This window comes from Penicillium lagena, assembly GCF_028827675.1.
Source record: "Penicillium lagena strain IBT 129212 chromosome Unknown utg000005l_segment0_segment0, whole genome shotgun sequence".
Taxonomy (NCBI): Eukaryota; Fungi; Ascomycota; class Eurotiomycetes; order Eurotiales; family Aspergillaceae; genus Penicillium; species Penicillium lagena.
Window position 1 is genome coordinate 2,351,395 of NW_026623226.1, and position 14,404 is coordinate 2,365,798.

General features: G+C 50.5%; 5 protein-coding genes across 5 annotated transcripts; 1 reads left to right on the top strand and 4 right to left on the bottom strand.

Moving 5' to 3' along the window:
• Positions 1 to 629: 629 nt before the first annotated feature.
• On the top strand, positions 630 to 1,799 carry N7510_007675 (uncharacterized protein; the record flags this gene model as incomplete). Its single annotated transcript, XM_056979600.1, has 1 exon — positions 630 to 1,799. The coding sequence occupies one exon, from the start codon at positions 630 to 632 to the stop codon at positions 1,797 to 1,799; it is 1,170 nt and encodes a 389-aa protein (XP_056832643.1).
• A 728-nt stretch (positions 1,800 to 2,527) lies between these two features.
• Positions 2,528 to 3,956, bottom strand: N7510_007676 (putative sister chromatid cohesion protein Dcc1; the record flags this gene model as incomplete). Its single annotated transcript, XM_056979601.1, has 4 exons — positions 2,528 to 2,689; positions 2,741 to 2,907; positions 2,971 to 3,728; positions 3,838 to 3,956. 4 exons carry the CDS (start codon positions 3,954 to 3,956, stop codon positions 2,528 to 2,530), a joined length of 1,206 nt encoding a protein of 401 aa, XP_056832644.1.
• Positions 3,957 to 5,113: 1,157 nt separating this feature from the next.
• N7510_007677 (uncharacterized protein) lies at positions 5,114 to 8,170 on the bottom strand (the record flags this gene model as incomplete). Its single annotated transcript, XM_056979602.1, has 6 exons — positions 5,114 to 5,413; positions 5,468 to 5,787; positions 5,838 to 6,520; positions 6,658 to 6,823; positions 7,107 to 7,488; positions 7,544 to 8,170. The coding sequence occupies 6 exons, from the start codon at positions 8,168 to 8,170 to the stop codon at positions 5,114 to 5,116; spliced, it is 2,478 nt and encodes an 825-aa protein (XP_056832645.1).
• A 1,327-nt stretch (positions 8,171 to 9,497) lies between these two features.
• N7510_007678 (uncharacterized protein) lies at positions 9,498 to 11,201 on the bottom strand (the record flags this gene model as incomplete). Its single annotated transcript, XM_056979603.1, has 9 exons — positions 9,498 to 9,584; positions 9,632 to 9,897; positions 9,961 to 10,063; positions 10,124 to 10,185; positions 10,236 to 10,409; positions 10,469 to 10,506; positions 10,554 to 10,695; positions 10,757 to 10,793; positions 10,854 to 11,201. 9 exons carry the CDS (start codon positions 11,199 to 11,201, stop codon positions 9,498 to 9,500), a joined length of 1,257 nt encoding a protein of 418 aa, XP_056832646.1.
• A 1,387-nt stretch (positions 11,202 to 12,588) lies between these two features.
• On the bottom strand, positions 12,589 to 13,935 carry N7510_007679 (2,3-butanediol dehydrogenase; the record flags this gene model as incomplete). The annotated part of the gene is made up of 5 exons (XM_056979604.1): positions 12,589 to 12,716; positions 12,772 to 13,254; positions 13,307 to 13,393; positions 13,448 to 13,696; positions 13,827 to 13,935. The coding sequence occupies 5 exons, from the start codon at positions 13,933 to 13,935 to the stop codon at positions 12,589 to 12,591; spliced, it is 1,056 nt and encodes a 351-aa protein (XP_056832647.1).
• Positions 13,936 to 14,404: the final 469 nt, after the last annotated feature.

Consider the following 14,404-nt stretch of genomic DNA (forward strand, 5'->3'; position numbering starts at 1 on the left):
TCCCATAACGAAGTCTGGTACTCTAAGCCCAAAACAGCAGGTAGTGAGAGATTCTGACATAGCCCTATCACGTGGCCCACTACGTCAACGGCAAATGCAACGTTTGAGCCGCTCTGCTTCTCCAGATACTCCATCCCATCGCTTGCCGTCGCTTGTCCGCGGGCCGATGACAAAGAGAAACCAGAAATGCAGAGACCCCCGGCCCGGATTGTGATGCGGAGGGCTCGGGGTGTGGGTATATAAAGTAGTTATGATTCGATACTAGATCATGGCGGAACCGTCTCCCGCGTTGGGCTTAGCTGCAGACAGACAGAACAAAAAAAGCCGAAAGTAGATCGCAACATCGGTCCATTACCGAGGCGTTATCGTTTATCTCTCTCCTCTGGACCCCGGAATTTTCTGTCTTGTCTACACAACCTAGGCGCTTTCGGCTATTTCCACACCTATACTTAAACCAGGGCATTTCCTGGCCACTCCACTGATACATTTCCGCAATATTGGTCCACGGCTATCCAGGGAGCTCAATTCGCATTCATACGGCCGTGGGGGGACCTCAGGATTGATCTATTCACACCACCACACCATCCACCATTTTTGCTCTTAACGTCAACCGCGAAAGATACCCCAACATGATTGCCGCGGACGTCACCGCTCTCCCACCAGGCGACTCGCCGGACCTGATTCTCGTGCCCGCCACACCAGAAGAGCGCATCGCCTCCCTTAAGCTGAACAGCGTCGCATGGGCCGGCCCGCTAGACCTGGACACGTACATTGCGCGCGAGGACCATCTCTTCTCACAGCGACTGACGCGCGACGGGCTGACGTGCTGGATCCTCGTCGACCGCACCCAGCCCGAGGGTCAGCGCACCATCCTCAGCTCATGCGAGTCATACCGCAAAAAGGCCCTGCTAGCGTATGACGGCCAAGTGGAAGACGTGGCGACCCATGGCATTGGCAGCGTGTACTGCCGGCCGGAGTTCCGGGGAAAGGGCTACGCAAAGCGTATGCTCGAGGAGCTGAGCCGTCAGCTGGATACGTGGAAGATGGAAAAAGAGCCCCGCAAGCGGGCACTCTTCACGATCCTCTTCTCGGATATCGGGAAGAACTTCTACGCCCAGTTTGGGTGGCGGGCATACATGTCCTCGCATATGGCCCTGAAGCCGATTGCGGATGGCAGCCACACAAACGGTGTACCGGGAGGCGCACAGACGAGAGACCTTTTTGCCGAGGATGTGCATACATACATTTGCAACGACAAGGTGCTTACCAAGCTGCGCGACCAGATGCGGGTGGAATCGCAGAAAAAGCCAGGTGCCAAGATTGCCATCATGCCCGACTTCGACCACTTCGTGTGGCACTGGGCGCGAGAGGAGTTTTTCTCAGAGGCCATGCTCCCGAACCACGCTCCACCAGTCATCAAGGGCGCATGCGACGACCAGGCGCGCGTATACTGCGCGTGGAATCGGGTTTTCGGGGACGATCCCTCTGCCAACGTTCTGTATATTCTGCGGTGGGTGTACGATGATCCCACATCCCCCAAGGAAGAAGAGGTTATTGTACACGCCATGGCCGCGATCTTGCGGCGGGCTCAGCGGGAGGCGCGGGAGTGGAATCTGCGTTCTGTGGAGTTCTGGAATCCTACACCCCTGCTGCAGAAAGCGGCCGCTCTGCTGGATCCGGATGTCCAGCTTGTGCATCGCGAAAAGAGCAGTATTTCCAGTTTACGGTGGACTGGTGCAGAGCAAGGGTTGGGCAAGGATGTGGAGTGGATGTTGAATGAGAAATACACTTGGTGCTGATTTCTTTTTGTCGGGCTTTTTCTGCTCTGCTTTTCACGCCAATATACATCCAAGTGTTGGTCAGAACTGCTTTTTATATATACACCCTATATGCGACTAGGTATCTGCAAGTCGGGGCCTTTCCTTCCGCCGCTTTTGCGAGGGCGCATAGGCTTCGGCTAGATCAGGCACGTAAATGATTCATAGCACAGATGAAGTTAGGCTTTCAGAAGATGCTAATGACTGAAATGCGATTTGTTTTCAGGCAGAGACATACTATATGATACGATAAACCAACTTTTCCATGCTCACTGGACGCATATACTCGTGGTTCCGATCTACGCTAATCTTTCCAATAGCATGCTTCTCCCCCACCCCAGAGTGCCAGTCCGTTGGGACAATCCACTAATGCCCGCCTAGCGTGATTCGCACCGGATTGGGCTCTACTGTCATCTCTCCCTCTTTCGGCTTCAAGCTTAGGAAGGCGAAGAACTCGGTTGCAAACTCTCGCATATCAGGATCTGCGGGAATGGTAAGTCTGAAAAGCTATATCAGTGAACCTGTTTCAGGGTCTAGAGGATTGTGCCTCGAGCCGCTGGGTTTAGAACGAGCGCTTTCATCCTTTTCAATGAGTCGCGAGATTGAGAACATCGCACTTTAAGGAAGCACCAGAGGCTGGGAAGGAGATAGGCTTGCATGGCCATATATTCATCAAGTCATAGATACAGCCCCAACTCGAAGGCCTGCGGTCAGCGGCTCTTTTGAGCTTTGAGTAACTCATGCCAGTTTCGGGTTGTTTTGGTACTAGCCGTTGGAGCCGATCCAGCAGCGGCAGCTTTGCTGGTTTTCTGTCGCTGTGAAATTTCGACGAAGTGTATACTTGTTGCATCCGGGTTCTTGTATGAACCGTCCTGTAGACATGATCAGCTTTGAATGCCGCTCAAAAGAGCAGATTGACTCACGCTCAGTTGGGACAAAACAGCCTCCTCTCTCCAAGTCTCGGGCAAGCAGTCCTTCCACGCGCGGAGAAATTCGCTTCTGCCAATGGCAGAAGACGCTGTCGGAGCTATAGCCGCTAGATATGTCTCCCCAACCCATTGTGTGCACTCGACTTTGTCGAAGCTTGCCCCTGAAGAATAGATACGGCGGTCAGCCTCTCACAATATATTTAATACTCGATGAAAAGACTCACACTTGAGTTCCTCCGCCAGTGGTGGTCGTTCATCAGACACACAGAGTCTCCGCACGACCGCTTCAAGAAGAGCCCGGGGGAATGGCGGTTCCGACGTCTCATCGTCGTCAAGAACGGACTTCCACAAATCCCCCACAAGAAATTGTTTCTCCAGATTGATGCCTTGCAAGACCGCGCCCTCCATCAAGCGCTTCCACACATTCAACCGCGCTCTAGCCGAGGGTCTCCAGCCCGCCAGCTGTTGCTTCCCATGTACGAATGCACAGAGCTCCGTCCAGCCCTCATCACACTGTGCTGTAGACACGGGGATATCAGCACATACGTGCTCCCTCATCTCCTTGGGCCCCAAGCTAGCTGTCGCGCGCGACGCATCTCCCATTTCAAGATCACCATCACCATCCTCGGTATCCTCACTCCGCCGATCATACAGACGCAGCATTTTCTCTAAGAATGGACGTTCCGAGAACCCCTCCGGAGGGGTGTGCAATTCTAGCGTTGACCCGCATTTCGCGATAGATGTCACGGCCTCGTCGGGCAGGTTCAGGGCGCCGCTCTCGCCGGCTTCTTCTTCGATGACTTTGATGTCTGCTCGTGAGATGTGCCCGAGACTTGGGCGGAGGATGTGCAATGAATTGGAAGACTGGACTTGGCGGATGCGGTAGGTTTTTGTCGGGGTGCAGATGTTCACGTATTCGCGGGCATTGGGGTCGGTGGTGACTGCTTGGGCAAGCGCGGCGGAGGGGGATTTGAGCTCAAGTCTGGGGTTAGGTTAGTCGAAGGGCTCGTTCATAGTGTGCGGTTGACTCTCTGCGCATTGCAGAGCCAGAAGGCAGAGAATGTGAAGCCTGGCATCAACGGTCGACTTACACGGGGGCATCTTTGGAAGACAGCAGTTCCTCCAGGTCCGGAGGGAGTTCTAGCAATCGAAAACCCTGCTGGGGGTGGGTGTGCGTGAAGAGCACGCTCCTCGAGTCCTGTGTCGACATGTTGGAGGCACCAATAATGCTGTGTCGCGGAAGAAAAATGAGGCCAAACGAGGCAGACGCGGTACGCGTGCGCACAGACCAGCGCTTAATGGCTCAACAGGTACTACAGCATCAAATACGGTCTGTACCTTAAACAGTCGGGTCTTTTGAGCTATGCTTTCCTTGAGATTAACATAGAGCTCAGACATTCGTTGTTTGTAGCGCTATCCACAGTGATTATGAAACAACTTATGGTCAATTTGGAGTTCGGAAAGCGTAAGCGTCTTTGAAGGATTCCCGCCATATTCTTCCCCCTGGTGACCCGAGAAGCTCGCCAACTCGAGGACTCACCTCTTCGCAGTACTCAAAGTCAGGGGCCATCCAGTGGACAGTAGACCCTTGACATAATTTTAGGGTTCTCACTATATAAGTCTAACGATAGGGTAATTGTCGAGCAAGTTCGCGCCAGCTCTATTAGTTGAATGTCACAGCAGACATAATGATCTAGATGATATGTCACAGAAATCGAGGGAGAGCCCAAGGTGCTCGAATGCCCTGCGCACATACATACGCGAATTGGAGAGAAGAACAGGATCTGAATCAGTTAAATAGTTAGTTCATAAACGTGATTTAATAACATTCATAATAATAGTTACTACACAATTGGATAACGAGTACTACGTCATTTAGCACGAGCTGTATTCACCACTAGGGTTATGGTAATTCATTTGTATCGCCCGGTGCTTCGCTAGACTGAGAGGGATTCTGTTGTTTACGATCCGCAATACGGCAGGATGGGTCCCAGTGGACTTGACAAACTACATGTGGGGGCCGAAGTATGTAACTGAAATCCATTAACGAAAAGAGAAAACACGGTACGATGAAATTCGCCGCAATGAATGATTAGATTGAACCAAAACGAAAGAAAAGACCTTTTGTCTGCTCCAACCTTGCGCCTTTCCTCTATGCAGTGATACACCATGAGAAGAAACCAAAAGAACACTCACGAGAAAACAATGAACATATACAAGAGAAGAAACGAAGAGTACACACTGTAGCCACCTTGTCAAGACTGGTCCAATCTCGGAGCCGGTGAACTGACCAAGGGTGGTGGGAGTGCAAAGCAGTCCAGCCAGCTGGGAAAATTTAAGATGGCCTCAACCCAAAAGAAGATGCAATTAGCGCCTGGCCTGGCCATTGGAATCACCCTTTTCAACGTATTGTGCAGGCTGCGCAGCCATGCCCTCCTTGGAATCTTTGCCGGATTCGCTGTAAACATAGACAGTGTCCGCCGCATCCTGTGCCTTGGACTGCCCACTCTCCTTTTTCTGGGTGCGCTCCTGTTCTTCACGCTCACGGGCCTGTCGTTCCAGTTCCATCTCCTCCATGCGGCGCAGATCGTCCACACTGGGCTCATATAGATGCCAGATCGTATAGTGTGGTAGTCCGATCACTGAAAAGCCCATTCGTTTGGCCATCTGAAGGAAGACATAATTAGTATTTATGGTGCACGAGAATAAAGGGAAGCTTACCTTGCCGAATCCTTCGGTCTCCGCATGCCTTTCGAAGCTGAACGCTGGGAAGTGGACGCCTGCACGGAACACCCTGGCTTTGGCCAGAATGCTGACACCGCCAATTCCGTCCAGCTCCAGCTCCATGTCCGGGTCGCCATAAGGGTCGCGGAGGTAGGCAAGATGAGGCCGCCAGGTCGCATACTCGGCGTATCCCTCTACAATGACCGCGTCTTCATCGAGGGTTTCCGCCAGGGCCAATGCCGTCTCCGATTCTTGCCACGAGTTCAGATCATACGGCTGTTCTCCACCCAACCAATCCGGGAGCGGACGCCAAACATCTGGACAGACAGTTAGCCAGGCTTAAGTCAAGATTAAGGGCACCACTCACTTGGTACAATGACGTCCTTGTTGTGCCGCATCAAGTCCTCGATGATGGTACAGGGAGCCGTCTCTACATCCGCGTCTCGCCAGTAGACCCAGCTGTGAGTCGGACGAAGCGTTGCATTCAACAACCAATTCCGGGCCTGGGCCATCAACTTTCGCCGACTGGCCTGCGCCTCGAAGCCGTGCCGGCTCTCCACATCCTGCTGCACCTTCTGCCCGAAATCCTTTTGTATCACTGAGATCTCTCCAAAGCTCATCTTCGGGTCTGGGTCATTCTGGATTTCCTGGAGCATGCTGGACAGCATGCCGAGGGTGTCATCGCGCGAGTCCGACACCAGAAATGCGAGGTCGATGAGATTGTGAGGATAGGTCAGGTTGCGGAGATGCGAGAAGAACATGGGCAGGTGCGACGAGGCATCGCGCAGCGGTGTGCACATGAGAACTCGCTCCCCTCGTTCCCATCCCATCTCGGTTCCCTGCACCTTCGACAGGTCATAGTAGCGCACCGTCTCGAGTTGTAAGTCTTCGAAGGAGGAGAAGAAGCCGAGCGATAGGGTCGGAAGAACCGCGGCACGCCAGGAAGGGAAGATCAGGATTGTGATGAGGAAGGTGATGCCTCCGAGGAGACAAAGTCGTTGGAAGAGTTGGCGACGGCGGCGGAGGGCGGGGTGGGAGCGAGGTTGGAAGCTAGCAACAATCCATGTTAGCGCGAATCCGATTAATTGTACGCGTAAATTGCCATTGCTATGGATGGGATCTGCGCAGCCCCATTTGGCAGCGAGTGGCAGCTTTTCTGGAGAGCTGCCAGCAGGCAGACGACATACCGGCTGGGCGAAGGGGAGAAGGCGTCCCCGCGAGAGTGGGCGGGATAGCCCTTGGAATAGGCGTGGTGTCTATTCATATCTGCCACAGCATGAGCCGACCGGAGCAAGCAATCAATGGGCAGGCAAGCGGCCGTTGTTCCGCCCGGGTCAACAGGGCGAGGCCACGCTGCGGATGATCTACCTCAGCTCAGCGATTTAGGCGGTGGCTGAGGAACATGGCAGGGTGAGGAATGTAGGGATAAAAGGGGATGGATTCTGATTAAGGATCGAGCAGAGCAAAAGATGGAAAGAAGGGAATCATGAAGAATTGGGGTGGGAGGAAGATAGTAAGAAAGTGACAGATGGATCGACAACGGTGTTTCGTCTGGCCGAATCCGGGGGCTGCCGCTTGCGGCCGGATGCAACATTTGATTCTCAGGGGCAGACAATCCTATGTAATGACTACCGACAATTATGATGATTATGATCAGAACAATGATACTGACTGCTCTCCACCTGTCGCATCATCGACACCAGCAAACTGCCCATCTGTGCCCCATGGCGCAGGGCCGGCACGACGGATGCGGCCTCAAACTCACTCTCCAAGATATAGTACCGTTCCCTACGCCAGTTCCCCACAGTGTCTCGGTGGAATGCTACTTTGGCGATCGCCTTGCCCGGAACACTGGCTTTGTTGGTCGCGCTTCGGGATACCAGACGCAGGATCGGTCGCAGTCCAGACCGAGTCTGATGCGCGACTCGGACCGACCAGGGCGCAGCGGCCCTGAGCCGACTGGGACCCGACATTCCTCCCGGATCCAGCGTGAAGATGTCCAGCGAGATGTTGCCGGTCTAGAAGAACAGTCAGCGTGCTTTCTATGTGTCTCACATAGCTCATACTACTAACCCAGACCAAACTCCGTCGCAGCGCATACATGGCGATGCTGGCTATTAACTTGCTGCTGGCAAAGCGAACACGTCCCTCCTTGGCACTCAATGGAGTCCCCGGTGGACGCCCGCGGCGGTGGTCACGGTCGAAGTAATCCAATTGCCCTCTGGATGCCGCAGAGCACCCGATATTGATCACCTTGGCTCCCCCGAAGGACCCGTCCCCAGCCTGGAATGCCTCCAGCAAGCCGATGGTGAGCAAGAACGGCGCGATGCAGTTGGTTTGATAGACTGGGTCATGGCCATCTTTGGTGACACCGTCGACGACATAGGACGCTATGGCTGCGGAATGGATCAGGTCTACCACCGGTGGGATCACTTTGAGTCGGACTCGGTCGACGGTGCTTTTCGCAAACCCACATACGCAGTCCAGGTCGGCCAAGTCGAGTCGCACCACTTCCACTGACCTGGGCCCGATCAGACGGATTCTGCTCGTCACCTTGCGCACATCCTCGGCCTGGATATCTCGGGCTGTCAATAGAAGGTGAGCAAAGGGATGCTTTTTCGCAATGGCAATCGCTATCTCAGAACCCAGTCGCCCGTTCCCTCCTGTGATGATGACCGTTCCTGCAAGTGGCGTTCCCATTGCATTCAGTTGTCGTCAACCAACCTTACTGGGGATTGGGTGTCGACGTGGTTGACGCCAGATAAATTAGAAACGCATCACGGGTAGAGAAGGTCCATCAGAAAGAAACACCGAAAACACAGTATTTTTTCTAACGGCAGGGGCTTTCCACAGGCCCTTCAATGCATCCTCGAACTCAAAGATGATCGACCGAGCCAATATTCCGGAGCGACGAATGAAAACCCAGGGGAAGGATTGAGTTCAAGTGACCTGTAGCAGCGTATCTTAAGAAAAGAAACTCAAAAAGAAATTCAAAAAGAAAAAAGAATGAGCCAACTCATTAGAACATTCGCTGAATAACTTTTGACACGGTAAGGCGGGACCAATGGATCAACCAGAATATTCACATCTCGAAGCCAGCAAGGCTAACGATGAGACTGGTTTTCTTCATGATCGATCGACATTGACATTGGAGACGAGTAGGATGGCCGAAGGCCCACCGAATACCCTTAAGGTGATCTGTATTCGTGGAAAATATCGATCCAAGGGGTTGACTACTCATGCGTGATGGATCATATACAGATGGGGTACATCCATACAGTTCGTCTTTCCGTTTAGTGCCCACCCCCTCGCCGCTTTTTGCTTGCGAGACTCGATCACTGACCATTATAAAATCACATAGGCTCGCTCGCTCACTGAGCGACCCGGATCCACTTACTCCGTACGTACCGTGCATTTTTAGAGTACAAAGGAATGGATGCACGTAGTCCAGCTTCACTTAAGAGCTCATGAAATGCGCTGTCGAAACTTTTTGAGTTGGTCCTCACAACCATCCCCTGTTAACATGTATTCTCTTCAATTCTAATATTCTTTCTATTTACAAGTGTGCCGCAATAAAACGATGTTCTGTCAAGTCCTGAAGATGCATCTCATAAAGAAGAACATGAGTTTCCCCCAGATTTCTCGACTTGATTGAAATGAAAGAAGAAAGAAAATTGGATACCCTTCCGATCATACGGCCAGACAAAATTCAAACTTCACTATGGGTAGTAGCTATTGAAATAACCGGCCACTGGAAGTTTTCCGCTTTTCAAGAGCTCGTGGGAAGTATGACCCAATCTGTGGATGTCGAGATCAATATGTGGGAGTGATGGTACTGGCCAAAGAATCACAGAAACAGGATCCATCAAAACACGAAGGGGCTTCAGATCCACAGTACGCAGAGCAATCACTTGAAGCGGTGCACGATGGTGCTGTAGAAGAAGGAGCGGGTGTAGATGTCCGAGGCGCACATTCGCAACGTAAATTCCAACACGCATAATTCTCCGATCCACAGTATGAAGCACATTCACTGCGAGCACTGCAAGTTGGTGCTATAGAAGAAGACGAAGTTTTTGAAGGCATCAGAGGCGTGCTGGAAGGGCTGGAAGGTGTACTGGTCGAGTTGCCATAAGAGTTTGGATCTTCCATGTACTCGCATACCACATCCATTGGGTCTTTGCCAACTTGATGGCAGTTGGGATGTGGAACGGAATGTAGTGTTAAACTATCAGCTTCCACTGCGGCAGTACCTTCCCAGTCATAGGCAAGCATAGTTGCGTTGGTCACGTTCGCCGATCCCGGTCCGAAAGAGTCTGGGTCGTCATCGCGCTTTAGTTCTCGGCGAGCCCATTCATATTTTCCGGTTGACCCCCAGTTGAATTTTTTATTGAACCAATTGAAGGTAAATAGCCATGCATGGTTATCCGCTAAGCCAAAAGTTAGCATGAGAACCAAGAGGGTATACTTGGTGCTAGTAGTCGATCACACACCACTTAACTGAACCTTCCAATTGATCTGAAGCTTTTTGGATTTACGATCTGGTGCGAAAAAAAGCCAAGCAAATTTTGCACACGGTATAGCGCCGTAAACATCCTAGGAAATCATTTATTAGTTATACTTTAGAACCAGAGAAAAGAAGGATAGAACACATACTATCTCCCCACTGGGCTTCCAAGGCGGGTGTTCGCCAGGGATGTTAGCTTTCTGATCATCGACTATGCTTTATATTAGCAGACATACAGTAGTGACCAAATTGAGAACTTACTGTAAGGTGAAATTCCCGTAGCACTTTGTGCATGGAAAAATTCGTGCGCCATAACATGCTCCCTTGACGTCAAATACCGCACGGCGTATTCAGGGTAATGAGTTTGCTCAAGTTTGCTCAGAGATGACACCGCCCAGTCATCGAAGAACCTCGGACAGAAGATAATAACCGACCCTAAATCAGGGCAGTCAGAGTAGGTAGGATAGAAAAACTTTGAAGCACGCTGTACATACCCCTGCCAGTAAGACCATTACTATAAGTGGTAGCGGTCCTAAGAACATCAGTAATCTGCACCACCTGGAGTATAATCATACTTACACCCCCTGCTTCTTGCATCTATCTCCGTCAGAATTCTTCATATCGTGCCATTTACATGTCAATGTGATCCTTTTTCGTTGCTCCATGCTTTGCCAACCCGATCGCCCTTTTGTGGGAAAATTTATAACCCGATTGAAATTGTCTACATGAGTCAATATCCGTTGTAAAAGAAAGTTAGAGAATACTTCAGATATAGGACTCACCTATTATCCCCATGTACATGTCACGGAATTGAGGATGCTTTTAGAGAACATCCTATTAGCCTCGCATAATATCCGGGAAGTGTACTGATAAACCAACCTCCCAGTTCTTGTGTGTGTCATCGTTTCCTCCGATTTCTTGGTTCTGGACGAAAAATCGATTCCATCCTGGGGTATGATAGATGTCGTCCTTATCCTGCTCCATAAAAGGGATAACTGCTTTTAGAGTCTCGACCAAGATATTGAACTCGGTATCACTGCATTGAGCAGCTGCTTCCTCAAAATAGATACCCCTATATTCCATCTGAAGGTCTTGGGCTCTACTCGCTCTTTTAGCTAGCGAGTGGGAGGACTCGCTTTTTCTCTCATGGGGAACCGCAGTCGATGGACCAGCCAGGAACAGACAAGCGACCAAGAGAAAGTTCAGGATGCCTCCCATGTGGTGCATTGTGACGAAACCGTCAATTTCGTGTTTGGGACAGAAAACTTCAAGAGAACAACAGAGCAAACTTGATTTTTGCTCGATCAGAATGGAAGGGGAATTGAATCAAGAAACTGTGGCACATGGAACCTTTTAAATATGAATATTTCATTATCTAATACAAAAGACAGCAGCAGTATTGCCAATTCTCTCTGCAGATCAATAAAGTGGCAATTGGGACTGACACTGAGTAGATCGACAGGGAAGATACCAACAGAAAGGATCCAACAATAGAGGACTCCTGAAGACGATCAATCTACAGAAGAAACGGGCCAAGACCCACCCCTGCAGTAATTACCGGAGAGAGAAGCTGGGTAACTATCTACGTACAGGGCGGCTATGTGAATGCTCTGAAAGGAATACGCGACGTGTAACTTTCCTTAGCCTAACTGCATCTGCGGTGATGATCTATCTAGAAACACTTAAGCAACATATTTTGTCCGAGAGGATCAATGGTTTAACTAGAAAGTATTTTGAGAAGGGTACCGATACCACCTTTCTCGAAAGACGATAGTGCTCGAACCTTGGGTTGTCTTTATCTCAGCGGCCCTAGGTGTAGATCATAATTAACAGGCACAACGAGAGTGGACAAGGAGAATTGGAAATACCGCTGTACGTAGCGCTATAGCGCTTGAACCAACTTAATTTTAGCCGCATCGCCACCTGTCCCGGCAGGATCCCTTACCAGGAAGTTGCGCACGAGTCATGACCATCAGGCAGCTAGATAGTACTTGGGGGCTTGAGGTGTGTTTCAGCCGACCTTTGAGCAGTCTTAGTACGCTCTGCGTCTACGGAGCTGTATGTTCATTTGTAGTCTCATTTACCACGATCATCGCTGATGACCACCACTATTGTGTAAAGACACGATCATTTGTTCTTATCGGGACAACCCGAGCTTCCTGAACAGCGAAGTTTGGGACTCTTTTGATAAGCCTCTGATGCTCGAGTGTAGCCATAATGAAGGGGCTCAGGTACTGCACTGTAGTGGTTGTAGCTATAAATAGTAAATGCTCATCATATGTACCAGCTCGGACCAAATACGTACAAATCCTACAGGAAGAGGGGTGGCTAACCCCACTGGGGGTCGCACAACATGGGGCGATGACCGAACAATCCGAAAAACAAATGGGTCGTAGACCCTACCATGTCACCTGATTGATCGACTTTGTTTCAATCATGTACTCGCCCCCACGTGGAACTCACGCAGCGGGTGGGGGTCTGACTTGGGGGCGGTTATAGGGATTGAGGATCTACTTACTCCGTAGAAATCCTCTGACTGTTCCTAAGTGCTTCTAAGCTTAAGTGATGTCACAGACAGCGGAGAATTAAATTGAATTTGCTAAAGAGAGAGGCCTCATGCGTTAATATCGATTAAGATCTTGACATGCTTGTCCTTCTCATTGATGAGGGCCCGGAACCCTTTCTCGACCACTTCGTGCATGCTGATTTTGCTGGTGATCATTGGCGCCGGTTTAATTTCGCCTGCGACTCACAACATATTAGTGAAATTGATCTATCTCAAGAGAGATTGGCGTACCCGAAGCAACTGCCTTAATTACAGCATGAAAATCTGCGTCATCGTACACCGCGGCTCCAGTGACATGCTTCTCAAACAGGACGACAGCGAATGCATCGATGACGGGCTTCTTTTCCCACAATGACACGATAACCGTAGTCCCGCGCACTCGAATACTAGCCATGGCGGTGTCCAGCCCTGCTTGTACGCCAGAACATTCAAAGGCAATGTCTGCCCCATTTGCATCGCCAGTTAGGGCACGAACCTGCGCGACCACGTCCACTTCAGTGGGGTTTAGGATGGTTGTGGCACCAAGGGTTTGGGCAAATAGACGTCGTCGCTCGGATACTTCTGCGACGATGATGTTTTTGATACCGCGTGCCTTTAGTACCTGGACAATAGCCAGACCGATGGGCCCTGCTCCAATCACTAGCACGGCGTCTGTATCTTGAATGGAACTGCGGCTGACTGCGTGCCAGGCTACAGCGAGAGGTTCAACCAAAGCTATAGTATTTGGATTAGGACATTGATTTATAAATGTATGAAGTGGTCTTACCTCCAATATCCAGAGGGATAGACTCCGGTAAGAGAATTGCATGTTTCTTGTCCACAACTACATGGTCTGCGAGACCACCAGCATCACCTGCATATAGTTAACATAAAGAATTCCTAGAGAACACAGTCACAGGTCGCCTACTGCTATACCCAATGAAGCCCAAACTATCGCAACAGTTTATTCTGCCAATCTGGCATCTCGGACAAGTCCCATCGCTCAGGTTAGGCTTAACAGCGACTTTGTCACCAACTTTCAGCCCGGTCACTCCGAAACCGACTTCTTCAATGATTCCGCTGAATTCATGGCCTAGAGTGGTGGGGAGCTTTGCACCAGTGACGGGGTGCGGATGAACCGGCACGGCCATTGGTCCCGCGAGAAACTCATGGAGATCTGTCTTGGATTAGAGATGCTCGCTTCAATGTTGAGAGATGACCAACCACTGCCGCATATTCCTATAAAGGCAGGCTGGATCTTTTTAATCGTCAATGTCAGTGATGAATCTCAAGCTTGGCATACGAACTTGAGACGAATAAAATCTGGGATACCTTGACCTGACCGCTGCCGCACACCGGCTCCTCAATCTCATCGACACGGATATCCTCTCGTCCGTGGAATCTAACAGCTCGCATGGTAGCTAAGGAATTAATTTCCTTCACTTTTGGTTTACTCTCGGATCAGAGAGAGGTCGAGCTAAGTATAGTCAACGCCAGGGGTGAAAAAGCTAGACTCAAACCAGTCTGTCAAGCGGTTGTCCTACATTGAGATTCAGACCAGAGTGAACCTGTCTCCCCGCAGCTCCATATCAGGGTAAGCCTCGGCCGCTAAAAGTTGCTATCGATCGAATTGCCGGAATCCAGGGTAAACTGCGGAAACATGCCGTCTCTTGGCATGTCTACTCTCTTCCCCGCACTGTATAAATCAGTAAGTATAAGACATGGATCACAGTAGATTCATACGACCTGACCACATATTCAGATTTCGTCCTTGACTGGGGGGCTCAATTTGGAATTTAACCCAGCTAATTCAGAATGGAACTGCGCACGAAAAATCTTTTTCGAAAAAAAGCTTGCTATCAGTTAAATTAAGATATATCAATAG